The sequence below is a fragment of the Zingiber officinale genome, chromosome 11A (assembly GCF_018446385.1).
Source record: "Zingiber officinale cultivar Zhangliang chromosome 11A, Zo_v1.1, whole genome shotgun sequence".
Taxonomy (NCBI): domain Eukaryota; kingdom Viridiplantae; phylum Streptophyta; class Magnoliopsida; order Zingiberales; family Zingiberaceae; genus Zingiber; species Zingiber officinale.
In genome coordinates, this window is record NC_056006.1 from 21,976,957 (window position 1) to 22,002,329 (window position 25,373).

A 25,373-nucleotide genomic window follows, 5' to 3' on the forward strand; every position below is an offset into this window, starting at 1 on the left:
AGGCCCAGGCCAGTGATCAGTATTTGCAGTTTATTAGCAGTCAGATAGCTTTCGAGCAGCAGACCGAGTTTACACGAGACGAGGAGGGTATTATATACTTCCGAGGCAGATTATGCGTACCTCAGTCTCATCCGATCGTACAGGAGCTACTTCAGGAGGCTCATCGCTCTCGATTTACGATCCACCCAGGCGGGACCCGCATGTATCAAGATTTGAGACATTCCTACTGGTGGAACGATTTGAAGAAGGACATCGAGGAATTTGTAGCTAGATGTCTTGTCTGTCAGCAGGCGAAAGCTGAGCATCAGAGACCTGCCGGATTACTTCAGCAGATTCCTATTCCTGAGTGGAAATGGGAGCATATTACTATGGACTTTGTGGTGGGTTTGCCGAGGACACGACGAGGCCATGACGCGATTTGGGTAATCGTTGATCGATTAACCAAATCCACGCACTTCTTAGCGATTCGGAGGACTGATCCCCTGGATCGATTGGCAGATTTGTATTGCCGGGAGATCATCAGATTACATGGTGTCCCTTTGACTATTATTTCGGATAGAGACCCCCGGTTCACGTCTCGTTTCTGGCAGAGTCTGCAGCAGGCCTTGGGCACCCAGCTCCGATTTAGTACAGCTTTCCATCCGCAGATAGATGGACAGTCAGAGCGGACCATTCAGACTCTAGAGGACTTGCTGAGATCGTGTGTATTGGATTTCGGAGGCAGTTGGGAGGACCATTTGCCGTTGGAAGAGTTCGCCTATAACAACAGCTTTCATTTGGCTATCCAGATGGCACCGTTTGAAGCGTTGTATGGTAGGCCTTGTCGGACACCACCCTCTGGGATGAGGTTGGGGAGGCTCAGCTGTTGGGACCTCATAGAGCTCAGCAGGATGCAGAGTTGGTTCGTACTATTAGACGGAGGATGTCAGAGGCGCAGGACCGCCAGAAGAGTTATGCTGATCGGAGACGCAGACCTTTGGAGTTCTCTATTGGTGATCATGTTTTTCTGAGAGTTTCACCCACGAAAGGGGTGAAGAGATTTGGCCTCAGAGGTAAGCTAGCTCCGCGATACATTGGCCCTTTCCAGATCCTGGAGAGGATTGGAGCAGTAGCTTACCGGCTGGCACTACCACCGTCCCTAGCAGGCGTCCACGATGTATTCTACGTATCTATGCTGAGGAGATACGTACCCGACCCGACGCATGTGCTGACAGATTTCTCAGTTCCAGTTCAGCTTGACGTCACTTATGAGGAGGTTTCGGTACGAATTTTGGACCGGAAGGAGCGTCAGTTGCGGAACAAGACTATCCGGCTGGTTAAAGTCAGATGGTAGCATCATTCGGATGAGGAGGCTACTTGGGAGCTCGAGGATACTATCCGAGCTCGATACCCCCATCTTTTCACTTAAGATATGTGATTTAATTTACCGTTCAGCATTTATACTCTTAATCTGTTGTTAGTACTTGCTGATGGTAGATAATGAAATTTGGGAACCAAATTTTTATTAGTGGGGGAGAATGTAAAATACCGAAAATAGAGGAAAATAATAAGGGGAATTTTCTGAAAATTTTGGAAATTTTTCGGGAATTTTTCGGAACTCGTATGGACGAGTTTATGGGGATAAAAGTGAGTTCCGAAAAGGCCTCTTTAGGCTACCCAATTAAACGAGGAAAAGTTTTATTTGTTTATTTCCTTTTCCTAAATCCTTTCTCTTATTTCTTTTTCTCCCCCGATACTGTGTCGTTTCCCCTTTCCCCCGCGCGCCGCGCCTTCTCCTCCGTGCCCTAACCGGCGCCGCTCGGTGGTTCCTCCTCCCCGAGTATACAACCCCTCGGCCATTTCATCTCCTTCCCTTTCATTCATTTGTGAAGCTTCTGCCCTAGATTTGCCACCGCACGGAGTAGCGCCGAGACCCCCTTCTCTTCCTCCTCGCCGAGCGACGGCGATTTCTTCCTCTCTGCCGAGGCTGTGTCGCTGCCGTCCACTGCGAAATCACACCCGACGGCACCGACACCCCAGGTGCTCTGCCCTAGCACCGGCAGACGACCTTCCCTCCTCCGCCCGAGCCGATCCTCTCTCCTTGCTCCTGTGCCCTAGCGCCGAGCCGCACTGCCGACGCCACTGCCGCCAGCGACGCCGAGCGCCTCTGCACAGCGCCGTCGCCGTCCGGAAGTGTTGTCGGCCTCTCCTCTACCCCGCCGCCGCTGTGCCCTAGCCACATCACGCCGGCCCTCTTCCTCCTTCACCACCAGACGTCGGGAGAAAGAAAACTACCGGCATAAGTTTTGGGTAAACATTGATTTGGTCTTACTTGGTTGAGGAGTTCACTATGAATTTAGGCATTTAAACTATGCTAGGTGCTAATTTTTGGAATGTTGATTTGTTGGGCAGCAATCTGACCTAGTGTCACCACCCAGCGTTTGATCGGATCTGTTGTCATCATCGAAGGAGAGGAAAATTAGCAATTTATCTTGTTGCTAGCAGCAACAAAACGATCTCCAGTTCTGCTGTTGACAGAAGCTTTAGAGCAGGGAGGTAAGAAGTAGATGTTAGGATCGACGGTCGCGGCTAGAGAGGGGAGGTGTGAATAGCCGACCCCAAATTTGCGTTTCTTTCTACAAATCAAGTTAGCGCAGCGGAAAAATAACAACAGAAATGTAAATGGAGAATTCAAACCTCAAGCACAGCGATGTAACGAGGTTCGGAGATGAAACTCCTACTCCTCGGCGTGTCCGTAAGGTGGACGAAGCCTATCAATCCGTCGGTGGATGAGACCCCGGAAAACCGGCTGATATGAACTCCTTCTGGGTGGAGAAACCTCGCCACAATAACTCTTGCAAACAGCAAGATAGAAGTACACAAAATACAAAGAAGCACAAGACAATATGAATGTAAAACAAACAAGCTTGCCTTCTCGTCTGGAGATCCGTTGATGAAGCACTTCACGGATGCCAGCAGGAAGCTCACGCCAAGCTTCAAGAAGTACTAGCTCAACAAAGCTCAGAGGAAGAAGAAGAAGAACTTGAAGCAAGAAGAAGGTCCTGTAGAGTCGCTCGACTCTTTATATAGCTGAACCGCAAACCCGTGAAGACGTAAGAAGACACGAAGATCGAGATCTAGCCGTTGTCACTCACAACGACTAGGCACGGACCGATCAGCTCCAACCGATCGGTCCACATCGCCCCGATCGGTCTTGGGACCGATCAGAGACGAGCATCGCGATGGGGAGAGGAAGGGGATCGGTCCCTGGACCGACTCTTTCCTTCTTCTCTTCTTTGCTTCCCGATCGGTCTTCGATCGATCGATAATCCATGTACATTCTGTTGTTACCGATCGGTCACCGCATCGATCAGATCACTGGATCGGTCCCCAGATCGATCCAGAGCTTGGTTTTTCCCCCAAGTCTCCCACACCAACATACGGTCAACCTTGACCTGTTGGTACATCATGCTTAGCATCCGGTCACTCCCTTGACCTGCTAAGACTCCCCACCAAGTGTCCGGTCAATCCCTTTGACCCACTTGGACTTTTCTCTTCGTGCCAAGTATTCGGTCACTCCCTTGACCTACTTGACCTTCTCAACACCAGATGTCCGATCATCCTTGATCCATCTGGATTTTTCCTTGCCCGCCTTCACTCACCAGGACTTTCAATCTGCCTGGCTTCACTCACCAGGACTTTCACCTGGCTTCACTCACCAGGATTTTCTATCTGCCTTCCTGGTCTAGAGAGCGAGCTACCGAGCCCTCTCTGACCTAGTCCGGAGAACGAGCTACCGAGCCCTCTTCGACTTCGACATCCGGTCCAGAGAACGAGCTACCGAGCTCTCTCTGACCATAGTCCGGAGAACGAGCTACCGAGCCCTCTCCGACTCCATCAGGTACAGAGAACGAGCTACCGAGCCCTCTCTGACCACAGTCCGGAGAACGAGCTACCAAGCCCTCTCCGACTTCCACATGCCAAGCTTCCATACTTGGACTTTTCCCGTGCCAAGCTCCCTGCTTGGACTTCTCGAAATAGATCAACTCAAGTCGGGTCAACCAGGTCAACCTTGACCGAGGGTTGCACCCACAACCTCCCAAGTTTTCCAATATTCTTGTCAAACATCAGAATAGAACTTTTCTATTCTCGTCAAACATCAAAATACAACTCGAGTCAGGTCAACTCGAGTCAGGTCAACCAGGTCAACCTTGACCTAAGGTTGCACCAACAGTAGAGAGTTGTATTTGTGTTGTAGATTGAGTTGGAATTACGAAATAGATTGTTATGTGTTGATTAGGGCTCATTAATTGTGTTGGATGGATTAGTTGGATCCAATTTAGAACTTCTTAAATTGGATTAGAATTTAGTTTGGCTAGTTGTGGTATGATAGAATTAGCTAAACTAGACCTTATGTTTGATATACAGGACCTTGACGCGAGACAAGTATCTCGATTATCGGATTGGACCATTTCTTATTGGAGGCGGGTACTTTTGACTTTATGTCTTTGATATGCATAGTAGTGAATTTAACAAATAGCAACAATTATGTTTCTTAATTGTTTCGGTTAGTCACTACCTGATACCTGTTACATGTTTAGTTGATTGCTTGTTTTTCATCTCATGTTATTACTTACCTGATTATACTTGCTTAGGGGTAGTGATATAACCATGCTTCACCATGTTCAGGACCTAGGTGTGATACCTTATCTGATCTGTGTACCCTTGATATGATTTATTGATTATAGTGCACATCGTATATGTATATAGATTGGTTCAGTATATTCCATGCTTAGTGTCATGCACCATTCACATGATTGCATGCTGTGTGATAGATTGCTCCATTATTGTCGAGCACATCGCCAGTTTCATTACTGTTAAGTGCTCCGTTGGTCAGCTCATGGGTAGCGTGGTAGCACGTTAGTTTTGCTCTGTTCGATGCTCCATTGGTCCGCTCATGGGTGGTGTGACGCAGCGTGGTAGCACGTCAGGGATCCCTCCCCGTCATGGTGTACCGGGAGATGAGAGCATTGCGCTCCCCCATTTATGATTTGGGGTAGGAGTATGTGTGTACTCCGACAGCATCCCGTCCTCTCAGTCACTCATCAGGAGTAGTGATGCAGAGTGCACGGTTTGTTAGGACCAAAAGTAGCTAGAGGGGGGGTGAATAGCTCGTCGCGTTCGCTCGGTCACTCATCAGCTAGATGTTCGATCGATTGGAACATCTGGATCGATCCACGGATCGATCCAGAGGCTCTCTGTTCGCTTAGGAGAAGCCTGGATCGATCCACTGATCGATGCAGCTCCTGGATCGATCCACTGATCGATCCAACACTTAGTTTTTGCCCAAAACCAAGTTCCAAGCCTCTCAAACCAACATCCGGTCAACCTTGACCTGTTGGTACATCATGCCTAGCATCTGGTCACTCCTTTGACCTGCTAGGACTTCCCACCAAGTGTCTGGTCAATCCCTTTGACCCACTTAGACTTTTCTATTCATGCCAAGTATCTGGTCACTCCCTTGACCTACTTGGACTTCCATCAGATGTCTGGTCAATCCCTTTGACCTATCTGTATTTCCTCGTGCCAAGTATCCAACAATCCTTTGACCTACTTGGACTTCCCAACACCGGATGTCCGATCATCCTCGATCCATCTGGATTTTCCCTGCCCGGCTTCACTCACCGGGGACTTTCACCTAGCTTCACTCACTAGGGTTTTCCATCCGCCAGCTTCACTCACTAGGGCTTTCACCGGCTTTACTCACTGGGACTTTCACCTAGCTTCACTCACTAGGGTTTTCCTTCTGCCTGGCTTCACTCACCGGGACTTTCACCTAGCTTCACTCACTAGGGTTTTCACCGGTTTCACTCACCGGGACTTTCACCTAGCTTCACTCACTAGGATTTTCACCGGTTTCACTCACCAGACTTTCACCTAGCCACTCACTAGGACTTTCACCCAGCTTCACTCACTAGGGTTTTCCTTCTACCTGGCTTCACTCACCAGATTGCTCCAACAACCTTGACCTACTTGACTCTTCTTCAATCAATTTCTTATTGTCAAACATCTAAACTCAAACCAAGACTCAGCTTGGTCACCCAGGTCAACCTTGACCTGAGGGATGTTGCACCAACAATCTCCCCCTTTTTGATGTTTGACAATACCACAATAGCACTTACAATACCACATGTAAGTTAGGCTAATCCTATAGCCTCAATCTTCATGCCACTAGGTAATGAACATATAAATTAAGCTCTTCATTCTCCCCCTACGAGGGCACACTCCCTCTAGGTAATGAAAGCCTAACTTACACCCATTCATAGGTCCTTTCATTCTCCCCCTATTGGCACACATCAACCCATCTTTGGGCACACATCAACCCATGCCCCAATTTTGGGTACACATCAACAAATCCATTTGTTGACGACTCTCCCCCTGAAGAGTTACTCATCATTGTTCACAACATCACTCGTTGTGATCAACACGATAATGAAGGTCCCATACCCTTCATTTATCCTTAACTTCTCCCTCAATGTAGACAAATACCCAACCTTGAGCATTATCTAACCACTTGAGTTCCCACTTGAAATAATGAGGATATCCACTCCCCATTTCAAGTTCAAAAGCTCATACATGAGCATTTTCTTTAAAGAAGGTTAACCACCTTCCAAGGTTCATGAAAAGTAATTTTCATGTCTTTAAAGAGTCCCTCCCCCTAAAGACATGGTGGTGACTTCTATCATTGCACCAACAATGACTTGGAATCCCTAAACCTTTAGGAAACCCAAATTTAGAAGTTTTGAGGTTCAAATACTCAAAATTTGAAACAAACCTCAACCTAAACTTCAATGAAGCCTTCCTTAACCAATCCATCCTTGTTTTCACATGAAAACACCCTTTGTATGTATACAAATGTATTTTAGGGGTTTGGAATGGTTACCTAGACTCAAAGAGGTTCAAAGATGCTGAAATCAAGCCTTCCCAGCCAAAATCAGCAACTTGGATCGATTGGAGTTGGGTTCCAATCGATTGAACCTTTCTGAATCGATCCACTGATCGATTCAGACTACCTGGATCGATCGGCTGATCGATCCAGCGAGCTTCTGCTCGCGGGAGACTTGCCTTCTGAATCGATCCACGGATCGATTCGGGCACTCCAATCGATCGGAGCTCTGATAGTTGCTGAAATTCCATTTCAGTCAACTTCAGAAACCCCTAGAAAATTCTACAAAAATCCAAAAATCATGAAATTTTGTGTAGACATTATTTAGGGCATACTTAATCATGAAAAAATAGCTTTCTATGAAAATACATCATATTTTCAAAGATTGACACAAACTTGAAAACTTGCAAAAACTTTAGTGTTTTTCTTCAAGTTTGTCTAACTATTCAATGGTGATTACTATCAAAAGATAGCCTTCACCAAGGTTTTCCAAAAACATTTTAAAAACATTTTCAAAACCAATATCCCATCATGTTCCTTGGGCATAATGCACATGACTTGTACATTAGCTTTCCCAATGATGGGAAAACACATAACTATGTGTTTTGATGAACCTAAAACTCAAAAGAATGCACTAAATCAACATCTTGAGCTTTGTTCATCATCCTAACATCTCACTTGTATCTAATGTGCACTAATCACATACAAGTCACCTTATAGTCTTTGTGAGATGTAGATTTTGGTTTTTGCCCTAATCTAGGGATCATGCATATCTATCTAGGCATTTTAGAAATATTAGACATCCACCTAGGATGTCACTTGTCAATAAGTGTCGTTAAATGTCATTTGTCCTTAATTACAAGGAATTAAATTTAACGCATGATTATGTTATGGCATACATCAAAGTAAAATAATTTTCAAAAGAAAAATATTCTATAACTACATGATGTATGAATGTCATGACATGGTATTTTTGGATTTTTCATAATAAAACATGAATGCAAAACTAGACATGATGTCATGGCATATGATGGGCAAACAATCATGGCAAGATTTAGCATAAATAAAATATACCTAGATTAACTATCTAAGTATCCTTAAAGTCTTAGCTAAACTTACAACTTAAACCTAGATTGCCCTAAAGTGCTTCAAGAGAATGCCAAAGCCTAAATTGCATTTCTAATTTCCTTGATTTAATGTATGCCAATTGAAAATAAACATGTCCTCAAATGTTGGCTTATTCCATTTTTCCTCAAGAGTGATTACATAAATCAAGGCCCGGATTGCCTTAAATTTCCAAGAGAATACCAAAATCCCAACTTGGTATTTCTCAAGGTTTTCCCAATTTGTGCCATTTTAAGATAAAATCAATTTTTCACCATTAGACACATTTTACTCTTTCAAGGAGTAATCAATAGGTCCATTTCATTTTCAAAGGTTAACTAACACCTTGAAAATGCTCCTTGAGTGTCAATTTCCTCAAGGTTGGGTTAACTACCCTTCTAATCGGAGTTGACACTCTCTAACCCAACTATGGGGCAGAGAAGATGCTCCTAGGAACCCAACACCTATTGGTGCTCCTTGGATGCTCTAGGTACTCACTAGGGATAACTTCCCTAGATACCTTCCTAGTGACCTTGTTGGGCTTCTTAGACGCCTTGGTCACATTTTCTAGGTCAACTCTAGGGATAGCCTCCCTTGTGACCTTGTTAGTGACTTTCTTAGACTTCTTAGAAGTCTTAGTCACTTTGGTTGCAAAGATACTTCTAGGGATATCTTCCCTTGTATCTTTGACTTGACCTCTAGACTTAGGGTTTGTTCCATAGCTATATGGAACCCTATGATAACTAGGCACATCCTTTTTAGCTTTGGGTTTGTATCCCAAACCTCTATAGCCATTGGATGACCTTTGTGCTCCTAGCCCTAGGTATTGCTCATTTTGCCCTTTAAGGATATTCTCCATCCTTTTTAGGGTCTTTTCTAGTTTGTCAAGTCTTGACCTCAAGACTTGATTTTCTATCATTAAATCCTTAGGTTTTGGTCCATGAGCATTTTTGATCTTGGGCATGTGTCTATTTTCCTTAGTGTTCCCGCCCAAGTGTCTATCTACCTTCCTAACCTTAGGTTGGGTAGTTTTGGCATGTAGGGCCACATGTTTTTCCTTAAAGCCCTCATGCTTTCTATTCTTATGGTAAATTGCATTAAAATGATAAAAGTTAGAACTATCATGCTTTTCACCATAATGTAAGGGGGTAGGCTCAATAAAAGATACCTTCTTCTTTACCTTGGATCCGCCCTAACCCTCCTTGAGCCTCCACCTTCTTCCCCTTGGGGCATTGACTTCGGTAATGCCCCTTTTGATTGCAAGAGAAGCATATAATATGCTCCTTGCTCTTCTTTGTGTTGGGGATGATCTCCTTGGGCTTCGCCTTGCCCTTTTGTGCCACTTGGCCCTTCTTCTTGGCCAATTTAGGGCACTTGCTCTTGTAGTGCCCATGTTCCCTACACTCAAAGCATATAATATGATTTTTATTTTTAATTGAAATATTTATACCTTTGCTTGTAGGGGTGGCATCTTTTCCTTTGGATGCGGAGGTAGAAGCTTCCTCTTGATCCGATCTTGATTCTCCTCCATTTGATTTTTCTTGACTCGTGGAGGTAGAAGCTTCTTCAATCTCTTCATCTCTTGACCCGGATGTAGAAGCTTCTCCTTCTTCTTGATCCGGCGTCACCAAGGATTGCTCCCCCTCAATCCTAGAGGTGGAGGCTTCATCATCTTGAATATGAAACAAGGAGTATGCTCCCTCCTTGTTCCCTTCGTTGCATTCCCTTGAGGATGAAGCTTCTTGGATTTCCTCTTCTTCGAAGGTTGAGCATCTCTCAACCTCGGAGCCCTCCTCTTGGTCTTGCTCCAAAGAGTCACCCTCTCTGGATACTTCTTGCTCTTGTACAGTGGAGGGGATCTCTTCATGAAGCTTGACCAATTTGCTCCATAATTCCTTTGCATCTTCAAATTCTCCAATTTTGCAAAGGATGGTGCTTGGCAATAAATTTACCAAGAGCTTGGTCACTTTATCATTGGCCTCGCACCTTTGGACTTGCTCTTGGCTCCACTTGCTCCTCTTGAGAACTTTGCCCTTTGAATTTCTTGGAGTCTTGAAACCTTCCATTAGAGCAAACCATTGCTCTATCTCCATCATAAGAAAATTTTTGATTCTTGATTTCCAAGAATCGAAACTCGTAGAAGTGTATGGTGGAGCCACCCTTGTGTCAAATCCAAGTCCATCTTGGAATTGCATCTTGAAGTTGAGCTTGATAAAGTCTTGAACTTGAAGAATTTGCTCCAACTTCTTCACCCTCTAGCTTTTCTTGTTACGCTTGACCCTTCCGGTGATGATTCCGGTGAAGAGCGGCCTCACTCTGATACCACTTGTTAGGACCAAAAGTAGCTAGAGGGGGGGGGGGGTGAATAGCTCGTCGCGTTCGCTCGGTGCTCGGCGTTGCTTGTTCCTTCAAAGATGTGCAGCGGAAATACAAAGAAACAAATCACACAACGCTAACAAGGTTGGTTTACTTGGTATCCACCTCACAAGAGGTGACTAGTCCAAGGATCCACACCTACGCACGCACCCTCCACTAATAAAACTCTCCTTTATGGTAACTACCAAGGGCGGAGAAGCCCTACAAGACTCAGTACAAGAAGAGAGGGAAAGGATACAAGAAATACAAGCTTACAAGCTTACAATGAGTACAAACCCTAACCCTAGCTTCTCTTCTTTGACTTTGATCCGCCTCTTGACTTGGAAACCTTCCAAGATCCTTCAAGAACTGGCGATCTGAGCTTTGTGAGTGCTGTGGAGGAGCTGGCGAGAAATCTGGAGTGAATCGGAGAAGAGATGCCGAAGGAAATGAACGCCTGCGGCCTTTATCGACGCCAACGGTCGGATCCCGATCGATTCGAATGTTCCCAATCGATCGGGGAGGCTTTGGATCGATCCACGGATTGATCCAGAGTGCCTCGCTATAACCTGTGCAACGGATCGATCCCAATCGATTGAATGTCTCTCAATCGATTGGGGAGGTTTTGAATCGATCGGTCGATCGATTCAGAGCGCCTCTGTGCTCTCTTGAAATCGCCTGAATCAATTGCACGATCGATTCAGCTCCTGTGTGCAATTTCCAATTCCCTTTGACCCACTTGAACTTTTCTTCTCGTGCTAAATGTTCGGTCAATCTTGACCCATTTGGACTTCTTTCTACCATAAGTCCAGTCATCCTTAACCCATCTGGATTTTCTTAGGCTAAGTATCAAGTTAATTCTTTGACCTACTTGGACTTCCCACACCAGGTGTCCGGTTAACCTTGACCCACTCAGATTTCCTTGTGCCAAGTATCCAGTCAATCCTTTGACCTACTTGGACTTCCCAACACCAAATGTCCGATCATCCTTGATCCATCTGAATTTTCCCTTGCCTGGCTTCACTCACCAGGACTTTCACCTAGCTTCACTCACTAGGGTTTTCCATCTGCCTAGCTTCACTCACTAGGGCTTTCACCTGGCTTTACTCACCAGGACTTTCACCTAGCTTCACTCACTAGGGTTTTCCTTCTGCCTGGCTTCACTCACCAGGACTTTCACCTAGCTTCACTCACTAGGATTTTCACCTGGTTTCACTCACCAGGACTTTCACCTAGCTTCACTCACTAGGATTTTCACCTGGTTTCACTCACCAGGACTTTCACCTAGCTTCACTCACTAGGACTTTTACCTAGCTTCACTCACTAGGGTTTTCCTTCTGCCTGGCTTCACTCACCAGGACTTCCCTGTCAAGTATCCGGTCAACCTTGACCTACTTGACTCTTCTTCAATCAATTTCTTATTGTCAAACATCTAAACTCAAACCAAGACTCAGCTTGGTCACCCAGGTCAACCTTGACCTGAGGGATGTTGCACCAACACGGTTGTCACAGCCCTACCCACTCGGTCCCACCATTGTGTGTGAGATGGCTGACTGGCGTCAGGGGTGACCATGATTGCATTGGCATCATACGCATTGATGCATTTATTTCTTGTGATTGTGTTTGCTGTATTTATTTGCTGCATATTGGTTGGATGCCCATGCTTGACATGTATACAAGATTTCTATACCTCTCGGACTGTTTATCCTTGTACCAGGTCCTGGTTAGTACAGTATTCTCCTGTTTATTTCAGTTTGCATTTACCTTTATTACGTCAGGACACTGTACGCATGATTAGTGTTAGATGTTATTTCCTTACTATGTATATCAGTTGTTACCCATTGAGTGTTGGACTCACACCCTCCTCCGTTGCTATTTTCAGGTTGATGCTGTCCGGAGGAGTTCCAGTCGCTAGTCCCCTACAGACCGCGAGGACGTGTGGTTTATCTTTTGGTTTTCTTTATCAGACTAGTTCTGTTTGATGCACTTGGATTATGGTTTTTGTGTTATGGATATTGCACTGTCGATGATTTTCATTTAGATTTGTTTTACTACATGCCTGCCTAGATGGCAGAAGAGGTGAGTTGATTTTATCCTCGTATTTGAGTTTTATGAGTGTAGTGGAGTAGGGTTGGTTTTGAGTCTGCTTATCACTGTTCAGTTTGTTTACTATTTAACTGCGTAGATGTCTGTGTTATTGTTTGTTTATTATTGTTATTAGTCCAGCCGCATGTGGCTGAGGTATATGGTGATGTAGAAAGTTTCATATTGTCCGCCGTACAGGGGAGATGCTGTCGAAATTTCTTCGGACAGGGACTCCTCCGGGGCGTGACAATTTAATACTGACTAAAACAATTTTAATTTTGTCTTAATTAATTGAGTTTATAGTTTGATCTAAATTTGAGTTAACCAATAAGTCGTAAATATTTTCTGATTATTAGGAAATATTTATTGAAAGTATTCAAATTTAGTTGATAATCAGTATTAGATTGATTAATGGACCAGAATGATTAAATTAATATCTATCAAATGAATTATTAAATTAGGATTAAACACTTAATGTTTGAGTTAATTTTAAATATTTTTCTTTTTAAATGATTGATAAAAGAATTTTATTTAATGATTTTTCAAATACTTCAAATAATTTAACTTTATATTTGATTAAGTTTAAGATTTAAGTTTTGATTAATTTTAATTTAAACAAATTTTGGTTTAATTTAATTTTTAAGTTTAGTTTAATTTAAGTTTATTTTTTTTAATTTAAGTTTTAATTTTGATTAAATTAGTTTAAACTAATTTTTAAGATAGTTTTTAAGTTAAACTAAAAATAATTATTAAAAAATATTTTTAAGTTAATTTTTGAAATAATTTTTTATGTTACAATTTTGAAGTTAAATTAAATTTTAAAATAATTTTTAAATTAAATTAATTTGTAAAATAATATTTAAGTTAAAATAATATTTAAGTCAAATTATTTTTTAAAAATAATATATGAGTTAAATTAATTTTTAAAATAATATATAAATTAAATTAATTTTTTAAAATAATATTTAAGTTAAATTATTTTTTTTAAATAATATTTAATTTAAATTAATTTTTAAAATAATATTTAAGTTAAATTAATTTTTTAAAATAATATTTAAGTTAAATTAATTTCTAAAATAATTTTTTTAAGTTAACCTAAATTTTTCAATAATTTTTTTAAGTTAAATTAATTTATAAAATAATTCTTGAAGTTAAATTAATTTTAAAATAATTTTTTTTAAGTTAAATTAATTTTTAAAATAATTTTCAATAAAAATAATTTTTTGAGTTAAATTAATTTTTAAAATAATTTTTAAGTTAAATTAATTTTAAATTATTTTTCAAAATTTAAAATAAATTTTAAAATAAAAAAATTTAAGTCACTTGACATCATTAGAGTAATCATGTCTTTGAGGTTTTCCAAATAGTCATATCCACTGAACTTAGTACAAAACCATTGGTCTAACTAGTTAGGATCTGTAAGAGGTAGCTTCGGTTAGTTCCACTAAGCCAAATGCACCAGATCGAAGCCATATCTTCCTAGGCATGGATAGGCAAAGTTTCCCTAACGTACTATCATCCAAAACTTCACCAGTACCGTAGTTCAAGTTAAACTTTTGTCCCTTCTTAACTAGTCCTAATTACCCTGCCGGGTAGGTTATTTTTAGTCACCCTGTCGGGTATATTATTTTTGGAGGTGCCAATTAGTTTGGAGCCTCCCCTAAATTATTAATTTTTGTATAATTTAGATTAGTTTTAGTTAAGATTTAATGTTTAATTTGTAATTTAAATTTAAGTTTTAAGTTTTAAGTTAATTTAAGTTTTAATTTAATTTAAGTTTTAAGTTTTAATTTTAATTCAATTTAAGTTTTAAGTTTTAAGTTTTATTTTTAAGTCAATTTAATTTTAAATTAATTAAACTGGTCAAATTGTCCTTCTTTGAAGGAGTGTATTTAATGTTTAAGTTTTTATTAATTTTTAAATTTGAATTAATTAAATTATTTGAATTATATCTCTGTAAAGGTTTATCTTTTAACTTTTTATTAATTGTTAATTTTGAATTTTCTAGATTATCTTTGCCTTTTAAGTTGATATGATTAGTTGAATTTATTAGATTAGTTTTATCTTTAAAATTTAATTTTTTGTTAATTAAATTATCTTGGGTTTGGATAGGATTTTCTGGATTGATATTTTCTAGATTATTAAATAATTTATTAATTTTGTCTAGATCAATATTGACCTTGTCATCATTATCATTTGAATTTTTAGATTTATTTAAATTTTAATTTTTAATATTTAACTTTTCTGAATTTGTTAATTTATTTAAATTTTTGTGTAAAGTAATATTTTAGTATTATTAGTTGAATTTTTCTTAGAAATAGAGTCATTAAAATTGATTTGGTTATCATTTGAATTTTTAGAGTTATTCATTATTTTTAGATTTTTTGAATTTTCTAAATTAATTAGATTTTTACATCCTAGGGGGTATTTTTGCATATATTATCAAATACACTATTTTTACATATATTTTCATAAATATCCAAATTAACTTGCATTTTTTTAAACTACTACTAGCAGGGGTATTTTGGTAAATATTACTAACCTTGAGTGCAACCCCTAATTCAGTAGACTTTTCGATTGGATTTGACTCGAGTCCAGATTTGACTTGATCCTCTAGCTCTAACGACTCCTCGTGTAGCTTGATCAACTAGGTCCAAAGCTCATGTGTATTCTTGTACTTTTCTAGTCTGCATAAAACATTGTTAGGTAAATTATTACAAATAAGTTTACTTACATTTTCGTTTAATTCTGAGTCCCAAGAAGATTTTCTCAATATCAGCACATTATTGAAATTTAGGCTTCCTAAGAACCATTCTATTCCTCGCCTCCAGTAGTTGAAATCTTCTTGATCGTATGGTGGTGGTTCGTGGATGCTCCGTCTTTCTTGAATAGACATTGGTATATTTGCAAAGAATAGACAAGAAACAATTTCCAAGACTTTATCTTGGGGTAAGAAATGTGGGAGATAAAGAAATATACTTGAAAAAAATAAAATTTTAAATAAAATATTAATAAAAAATATTATTACAAATTTTGTTAAACGTGATATTTTGTCAACACTAATCAATGATTAAAAAATTAAAATGAGTTTTTCAAAAATACTTTTGGAGGAAAAAATGAAAGGCGTAAGAATATTTTTTAAGAAAAAATGATATTTAATTTTTCTTTAAAAAAGACCCCCTTTGCCTGATTGGTGGTTCCACTAATTCAGAGCGGTACCTGTTCTGATACCACTTGTTAGATCGTGAAAGTCGATAAAGGAGGGGGTGAATATCGATCGAAAACGTTCGTAGAGAGTATGCAGCGGAAAAGAATAAAAGCAATGCTAACAAGAACCAATTTACTTGATTCGGAGCCTTGGTTGACTCCTACTGCAAGGCCCGCACTCGTCGAGTACTTCCGTTGAGCAATCCACTAGCAGTTCGAAAAGATGATTACAAAATTAAAGTATAAGAATGCTAAATAAATGAAATATCGACAACAATTAAAGAAAAAGAAAGCAGCACGTTGTCGGAGAAGCTTCGTAGTGTCGCAAGAGCACAACATTGTATAGCAAGCATTGGAAGACGTAGTTGTGAGTTGTATTTTGCTTCAGGGCGAGACCTCCTTATATAGGAGGCTTCGGGCGCTCGGACCATGACATAGGTCTGGCCAATCAGCGCGTTCCCCATGATGATAGGATATAATTTTTGCCTCCGGGCACTCGGACCGATTCCGGGCGCCCGAACCAACTCCGAGCGCCCGGACCATCTTTCTCCAGAACATCATTCTCCTGCAAGAAAGAGTTAGTCCAAGGCAAAAAATAATAGTTTAAACTACCATGCAAAACAGAAGTTAGCACAATAAAAAAAAAGAATAGTAATTAGATTCCATCTCACCGAGACCGGAATCTAATCAAGATCTCAACTTAGAGTTCCGAAATGGTTCTAAGTTAGATTGACGCCTACTAACCGGGAACGCGTCCTCACCAAGTCACTCCCCTCTAGTGACTTATCTTAACTTACCTGCCGGAGGTCCGGTCAGCCCGTCGACCCGTCTAGACTTCGTGTGAGCTATCAGGTCAACCCGTCGACCTAGCTGGACTTCGTGCCAGACATCCGATCATCCCCTCGACTAGCCTGGGCTTCGTGCCAGCTAAACCCCATACACACGAGAATCCTTTCCATCCACCTATTCACTCTTCTTATTTCCATTTAAATTTTTAATACTCCCTTATTCAATTCGTGTTAATATCTTACTATTTTATTAAGAATATGGATCCTTTATAAATTAACTCTCAATTAATTTGGTGAAACCTAAAATTAAATTACTTTAATGTCTTTTTTCTTTTCACACCAAAAATAATTCAAGGTTTATTAGTAATTTCCACACACGCAATCAGGGATCTAAAGTGACTAAACTGTAATATATTATTGGGATTTTTTCCCTTATTAATCAATCAGAGATCAATTATATTTTGGCTAAGATCAATTATGATATTAAATTTATTTTTTATAAGGGGTAGTCTGTTACAGTAGCTTACTTCTTGGATTCTCGAGCATCATCCTTGCATTGCACTATTGCATGGGTCTGACGCACTCTTACCCAATTTATGGGCGACTTTTTGGCTAAGATTAAGTGTAGTATTTATTTTTATCAATTTAATATCTGATATAAATAATTAAATTAATTTTTTAGAAAGGAGAATAAATCATATTATCATTTAATAATATTATTTAATTATTTGACAGAAAATATTTATTTTATAAATTTTAAGTGTATTCATGTATTATATTTATACATGTAATAGGTGTGCATGATCGCTATTGTAAATAAAAAAGGCATTCAATTAACCTTTATTTAAAATCATTTTTATCTAATTCTATCTGTGTCCGAAAGCGGAGAAGATGGTTGGCTGAGAACGGTGACTCTGATGTTAACCAAATGAAGACTCCTCATTGTCCCCAGATGCCTCCAAAATGCCCCTATGTCTCAAAAAGAGCAATAGTTGTTGGGTTAAGAAGGGGTCCCGACGTTGATACTTCGACGCTCAAGTTATTAATTGAGTCGAGTAAAATAAATGAATAGTGAATGGTAACTAGTGGTATCGCATCTTGTGAATGTATATGTGCCTGTAGATGGAGATTCCTTTTTATAATGTCACTGTTTATGCACAAATCTCAAAATTTTCTTAAAAATGGACAGATTATCAGATTATAAAGATACTCTTAACATCTTTCCCAAAATGGACTTGCCATTTTTGTATATGGTGGGAGGAAGTTTCTAGTGTACAGTTTGCTTATAGAATATTCTCTTTCTTTCATGACACAAAATGCCTAAAAGGTAATATGAGATCGTTGGGTTAAGGGGTCCACTATGTGTAAAGTTGATAATCTGACTGAGTCTTTCAAGTGTCCCGATAGGTTGCCACTTGGAGGTACTGCTCAGTCGGATGAACTATAGCCAGAGACTTGGTCTTTGCTCAATCTCTTCATTGAATCAGGAAACTCGGAAAAACTGAGTATCTAACTGGTCCAATCGAACGTTTGATCTAATCGGTTAGATCACTCTGCCAAACTGATTAACTATGTTATTCTTGAACCAAGGATAAGGCTCGGTTCAAATCCGACCAACCCCTCTATCCAGTCAATGTGATAATACTTCGATCAGCTATCTCTCATCCGAAGGAATCAATTGTGCGGGCTTCTAAGATTAACTCTTCTTTTAACTTACCACATATCAGTTGACCTCATGTACTTTAACTCAACTCAGGGCCCCATCCCAATGACCGTATCAATGGTAAAATAAATAAATAAATGAGACTTGTGCTAGCTTCTTCAACCCTCGGATCTTCACCTGACCATGTGAGTGCCAGACGTACAGTTTGTGGGCATGCATGAAACCGAAAGCAGCTGCTGCACGCTGTGCCTTGATTTCTCAAATCTTCCAAATATATAGTCAAACGGTCCCAACCTCAGCCTCCACTCCACCTCTCCAATTATATATATAATAATGCCATTTTTGGTGTTCTATCCTTATCCCAAATGTGGATCATAGCTACGCATAAAATTAACTAATGCAGCCTCTGCACGTACAAACGAACTCACTCCAAACAAGACAAAGCTCTCTCACACACACACATTATACATTGCTTCAGGGAAAGGGAAAAAAAGGGAAAAGAGAGATGATGAATTAATTAATACTGTCCTGGGCAGGGAAACAGAGGGAGGAAACCCTGGGCTTCACGTGGTCTTATCGAGCATTCGACATGGCCAGCTCACAAGCTAATTGCAAGACTAGTCAAGGTCAATCAAAGACAGACTACTCCTTAATTTTCCTTTCCTTAAAGCAACCTCTGCTCATCTACTCAACTATATATGGGATGGGGGACCAAAGCCCTTCTGTTCGAACAACAGGAGCTAGCATTTCCATGACAGAGCAAATATGGATAAAGATGAGTAAATTAATTACATGACTCTGAATTGATTGCTTCGCGGTTGGCTTTGAGAAAGCTGATATTAGTGTGCAGCACAACAACTGTAGAGCCAGCAGTTTCCTGAAAAAGACAGAAGAAAGCATGCAGCTGGATGGCAACGAGATATTGTATCAGTGTTTGTGCAGCCACACCAATTATGGGAAGAATAGTTGTGAGAAAATGAGGCAGCAAATTACAGGTTAATTTGGCTTGTTTTTGGAACTCAGAAGAACAGAGATTTGAGATAGCTTTGGGGGGTGTTTAATTAGTGTGAGATTTTGCTTTGTTTTAGTAGTTGTTAGATTAAGACAGTAGTTTATCTAAGACTTCATAATGAGTGAATCTTTACTCAAGTTTGTCGAAGACTTTTTAAAAACATGGTAGATTTTTGGACAATTTGAGAACTGTCATTTGTTTTTTTTTTTTTATTTTTTTTGGCATAGCAGAGTTTGTTTGTTATTGATCTAGTTGACAAAGAGAAAGTTAAACTAAAACATATTATGTTGTCAAGAGATCGAGGTGTGTTTATACAGTGAACATTATTTTTTAAAAAAATTCAGATATCTAGCTCTTCTAATCTGACTAATATAATTCTGTTGGTAAATGATTCGGCCCTATGAACCAGCCACCAGGTGAATCCGAAAAGCATAGAGTGGCCACGACTCAATCGAAAGGACCTTAGCTTCATTAGTAGTTCAAACTCCACGAATATAATATATTAAAATAGAATAAATAATATAAATTGCATGTATTAGATTTTATTTAAATTTTAATCTTATTAATTGAGCTTGATAAAAATTCATTTTTAATAACAAATTTATACAAGTTGATTTAGGGAACCCTTAGTCCTAGCCACTCGAAACACCTTACGAGCTATTAGAGTGTTTCGAGATAGTTGAAAGTAAAATTGAACAATAAATCTCATAGGATGATAATAGGAGTGTAAATGAATCGAATCGAGCTAAATATGTAAAAAAATTTAAGGTTCGAATTCAACTTAAAATAGTTATATTCGAGTTCGAGCTCGATTCGAAACTCGAAAAATTTTAAATTTTTTATTCGGATTCGGTTCGAATTAAGATTCGGGTTCGAATTCGGCTCGAAAGATTTGAATATGTTTGCAAACTATTTGAATTATTGTTTGAAAATAGGTATTCGAAAGGTTTGAAATTTATTTATTTAATATATATTTAACTTATATTTATAAAATATTAATTCTCGCGAGTGGTTTGCAAGCTATCGAACAATATAATTTGAGCTCGAATTCGACTCGAAAAAATGCTCGCGAGCTATCGAACAATATAATTTGGGCTAGAGTTCGATTCGAAAAAAATTTGAATATGTTTGAATTCGACTTAAATTTGATAAATTCGAATACGAATCAAATAATTTTGAGCCGGCTCGAAAAATTCACCAGCCGGCTCGATTCGTTTGCACTCGTAGATGACACCCCTCGAATCTTATAAATATCAAAGTCCAACGTTCATCTCACAGTTTTGAGTATAGTTGACGAATCGATTTGGGTGCAATCGACCTGACTCGATCCGACCACTTTCGTCCAAAATTTAAAAAAATTGATCCTCATTGACCACGACTGACACCAAATGTAACTCCCCATCTGCCACCGACACCTTCCTCGTTGTTTTTGTATTTTTTGGCAAGGGACCACGCCAAAACGTGGCAGCTTCCCTTGTTGCTGTGGCTGTGAGTTTTATATCACCAGGCCAGTCCACCCATGCCACTCTTCCAACCTCTCTTCTCCTCGAATTAAATGGAACTAAATTTAAAATGAACCAAATGGTTGAATGATTTATTTTTTTTAAAAGAAATAATTTAATCCATTTTAATTTATTTGATTCCATCAGTTCTTTGATTTTGAACAGATTACTCATCCTAATTCTGATGGTCTACAAGACAGCACCAATTTGATTTGATTGAGTTCAACCAGTTAAATCAAGAATCTAGTTGATTTGATATTGAATTTGGAAAAGAAATTTTCATTTAAAAAAATCAAAAAAATGTCGAGTTTGCTCTGTTTATATATAGAGAAAGCAATGGCACGAAGAATCATTCATTCACTTTCTTTTCTGTCGCTGACTGATTGACTGCAGTTGTGCCGCGATGGCCTGCATTAACATGCAGCTCAGCGCCGACCGGCAGGCCCTGTGCGGCGTGCCGGCCGCGGCGGCGCCGCCTCCGATGAGCCCCCGCGTCTCCTTCTCCAGCGACTTCGCCGTGGAGCCGCCGCCGCCGGGGGCCGCTGTGCGGCCCCCGCCACCGGATCCGAACTTCGAGTTCGCGGTCGGCGGCGGCAATTCCACCATCGACGCCGACCAGCTCTTCTTCAAAGGCCGGCTGCTGCCGCTCAAGGACAGCAGGCACGGCCAGCGGCCGCGGGCGGTCACCACGCTGAGGGAGGAACTCCTGTCGCCGACCGCTGGAAGCGGCGACTGGCCGGAGAGGCCCTTGAGGGGCTCCGTCATCAAGTGGAAGGAGCTCCTGGGGCTCAAGAAGCCTCACTGCAGCTTCGCACCCGTGCCGGCCCCGGCAAAGAAGCAGAGCGACAAGAGTGAAGAAGGCCATCTCAACCCCACACAGGTCCTCTTCTTGCCTACTCCACCTTCAATTCTTGTGCCACAACATCAATTTATTCCAAGAAAAACTAAAGAAACTCATTGAATTCTGAATTTAACAGGCTTCATGAGGGCATGCCCTTGTTCTTGATGATATGCTCCATGATTAGTCAAGCTGGGGAAGAAGAAGATGATCTGAATGCAAAATCCTTTTATTTTTTCTTCCTTTCTTCTTTCTTTCTTTTTGCGAGTGGAGGGGAATCGAAGCTGACTAATTGAAGAGCTTGTGCAGTGTTTGGCTACTTCTTATTGATCTACCGTGCCTAGTAATTAATTGTACTTTAATTTCGACCAGGAGAACTGTCCTTTTTTTCCCCTGCTCATCTCCCTTTCTTCAGAATTTATGTACAAATGTAATTTGCGTCTTGGAAATAATTCAGATCTGTTCAGATGAGCTTCTCTTTTGAAAAAAGCTGCAGTCTTGTTTGGCCTCTCTTGGATAAAAACACTTTGTCTAGGTGAGCAATCAGTTAATAACAAAATGAGAGTCCCCTATTTTGGCAACAAGGTGGTGATTGATTTAATAGATCTTGGGTTAATTTTCAGCGGGTATAACATATCTTATTGGATACCTCCTCTATGCAAATGGCTACTGTGCTAAAACAAATATCCCCATAATTTATCCCCTTTCAGAGAGGATGAAACTGTTTTGAAGGAGCCGTTACCTTTTGTCCTTTACAGTCATGAGAGTTCAACATTATTTTGCTTGTGGTTCTTATCCCCAATGCAAGTGTTCATAAGAATAGAATGCCTCTTTTAGGTATTGGGGATTGTTCTTTAGCCTCACCCAAGAGATTCTTTCTAATTGCTTCATTCTGAATTTGAAATGGAGAGATCAAACTGCAAAGGATGGTCATAAGGAAGCTTTTGATTTGCAAGATCAGGAAATCCCTTAGTCGCAAGCAAGCAATCGGGAGATGGACATGATAGTTCCTTCGATCACGAAGGACCGATTATGGTTGTTATAGTCTACATGACTCCGGACCACTTGATACCATAACCATTCCATAGCTTTTCAACAACATAGAGCATATTTATTGCATCTTCTTGCATTTGCTGAAAGAAAGGTTACCTCATGACCTAGTTTATAGGAGTTTGGCCCACATACCAGATCAAACATGACCGAGTTAATCTCTTGATAAGAAGATTAATCTCCAAACTCATTTATTCCTTTGCATCGGTCTTTTCATGGTTGAAGGAGAGTTTTAACGTAATAGTAAAATTGTTGTCTTGTGATTTTAAAGTTATGGATTCGAATTGCTGAAACAACCTCATACAATGTAGGATAAAATTGCATGCAATAGACTCAATATGGCACAATCCTTCTCCAGAATCCCTTCATTGGCAGGAAATTCATACAACGGACTGCTGTTTTATCCGCCTTTTCATGGTTCATTTGTCACATGCCTTGAGCCACTTGTAGGAGTGAATTATAAACCTTTGATCCACTTGAGGAGCTAGCTTTAGTTAGCCATTATAGAAGAAGAGATACTCTTCTACTGCCACTTATTTACTTGTTACTTGGAGGAGGTAATTGTTGTAGAATAACTCATGTTGTGAGATGATAAGGATTGTAGATGTGAAATTCAAGGATAGGTACATACAAGGATTGACCTTTACTTGATTAGAACAAGTAGATGTGAGATGTCATAGAGACACTAGGCCATTCAAGAAAACCCCCTCGAACCTATACATCTGACTATGCTTTTCTTGGTTACTTGACGATTTGCCTGAGGTCTATTCATAAGTAGGACGACGATAAACGGATTAGCTCCTAAGCATGTCGTCTTCATGATGCACAAGAATCTACCCACATCGCTGCCAGTGCACTCATTAGCCACTTTGTACCGTCATCTCTTCGACAAACACTTGACAACAATGGATCACGAGTTCACCTGCACTAGGACATCCTCCTAGACACTAAAACACTACTTCTCTTCAAAAAAATATATTGAGTAGAAAAGTATAACTTCCTTCGAGGCGCAAATTAAATATAAACATCTATCATACTTGAACATGTGATTCAATAATTAGTCTGTATGCCCTAATGTGGGCAACTCAATAATGTTGTTGTTACGATGCAGCTCTCAGAACAGGAAGCCCTTGGCTTTTGTAACCCTACAGTGGTTGCTCTTCATGCTTTTGACAATGAGTTATAATCTGCCATGGATTCAGGAGTGCCCATTAAGATATCCTGAGTTTCCACATTCCAATCCATGTTTAGTGCATGCATGGCAGTGACCAGAACCAGATGTAGTATTTAATAATTCATAATGCAAATGTTTGTTCATGGCAGGTTCCATTATTCCAACAGTGGATGCCCATGATTAAAAGCAGCCTAATGAGTGATTGCAATAATTTGGTCTTGAATTAGGAAGATGTGTCAGTTCTTAAGATGTTGATTCAAACAGTGCAAGGTCAGAGTTGCTGTTTCAGGTACATCTGTATTTTCATCCAAAGAAACAGTAAAAATAAACAAACAGCATGAGCCACAGGTGAGTTGCCACTGCTAATAACTTTAATATAACAAACAGCATCTGTATTTTCATCTAGCTAGCTCTAGTAATTCTACAAACACAATCCACATCTAATAACTTTAATATAACAAGTATTAGATCACTTAATGAGATTTAATTCTTAATAGTAATTGTTGTGTTCTGTTAATTCACGTATTAGCCCACCAAATGGAGATTTAATCCTTAAGTAAATGCACTTGAAATTGATTCGATACAGCGACCAACAGCTTTGCCTAATGCAAATGTTAGCTCGAGGGCTGCCCAGAAGAATGTGTGATAGGCAAGGGCAACAACCACCTTAAAGCATACATCAATGCGACGGGTAGTAGTTGGACTCACATAAATGGCATACATTACCGCCCTTTAATTGGGACCCTGGTTGCTCTCCATAAGTGTCACTAATCATTTATTATCCCAAAATTGTTCAAAGATCGGTAGTCTAGGTTCGATAGTATTTACCATAGTTTGTGTTCATCAATGTTTTTGACTATATAAAGAAGACCATTGGACGACCATAAAAGATCTGTAGATGATGTGTGTGGCAATTCATGGACTCAGTGCAGCACAAATAAGATCCTCGTGTGCCTGACAAGTTTAACCTACGGTAAGAAAGATCGTTCAACCGGTACAATAGGTATTTGAGACTTGATGAAGCTAACAAAACTACTAGCTAGTTTTACAAATCGACACCCACTTCGGTACAATCTATCTGTGTCCACATTTCTCAAGTTCATTTAGGGGTATAGTCGAGCCAAGCTGAGCCAAACTCTTGAATGTTTGGGTTTGACTCGTTTATAATCGAACCGAGCTTGAACTTTATTTAACGAATATATTCATGTCTCACGAGTTTATTCGAGCTTTTATCGAGTTTAAACGAACTTAATAAATATAAATTATAAATTTAAATATTCATTAAAAATTAAATTATATATTTAGAGAAAATTATAATATTCTTATTAAAATTTATAATTTTATTCTAATAAATAAATTTAATATATTTGTTTATGTTTTCTTAAGTAGAGTGTAAAATCTATAAATTTAATGTCGAAACTATTATTTTTCATTTAAAAGTTTATTAATGAGTGATCCCGTCCGGAAGCTAAGTCAGACGGACCGTCGGGTGAGGTGGCGAGGATGTTGACGGAGTCGTGGTGTCCCGTAGAGGGGTGTGCTGACATGACTTCTATGTTGACCAAGTCTTCAAAAGTCCTCTGGTCAACGCTACTTGCAGCCAGCGGCCGGGTTCCCCCGGTTCCTAGTACCTCGAGGCTCGAGGCAGATCCAACGAATATATGAATAAC

General features: G+C 39.8%; 1 protein-coding gene and 1 pseudogene across 1 annotated transcript; both read left to right on the forward strand.

Moving 5' to 3' along the window:
• Nucleotides 1–16,917: 16,917 nt before the first annotated feature.
• Nucleotides 16,918–17,052, forward strand: LOC122033055 (annotated as a pseudogene).
• Nucleotides 17,053–20,998: 3,946 nt separating this feature from the next.
• LOC122032483 lies at nt 20,999–21,950 on the forward strand. Its single transcript, XM_042591771.1, has 2 exons — nt 20,999–21,521; nt 21,619–21,950. Exons 1-2 carry the CDS (start codon nt 21,045–21,047, stop codon nt 21,625–21,627), a joined length of 486 nt encoding a protein of 161 aa, XP_042447705.1. The 5' UTR covers nt 20,999–21,044; the 3' UTR covers nt 21,628–21,950.
• The last annotated feature ends 3,423 nt before the right edge of the window (nt 21,951–25,373 follow it).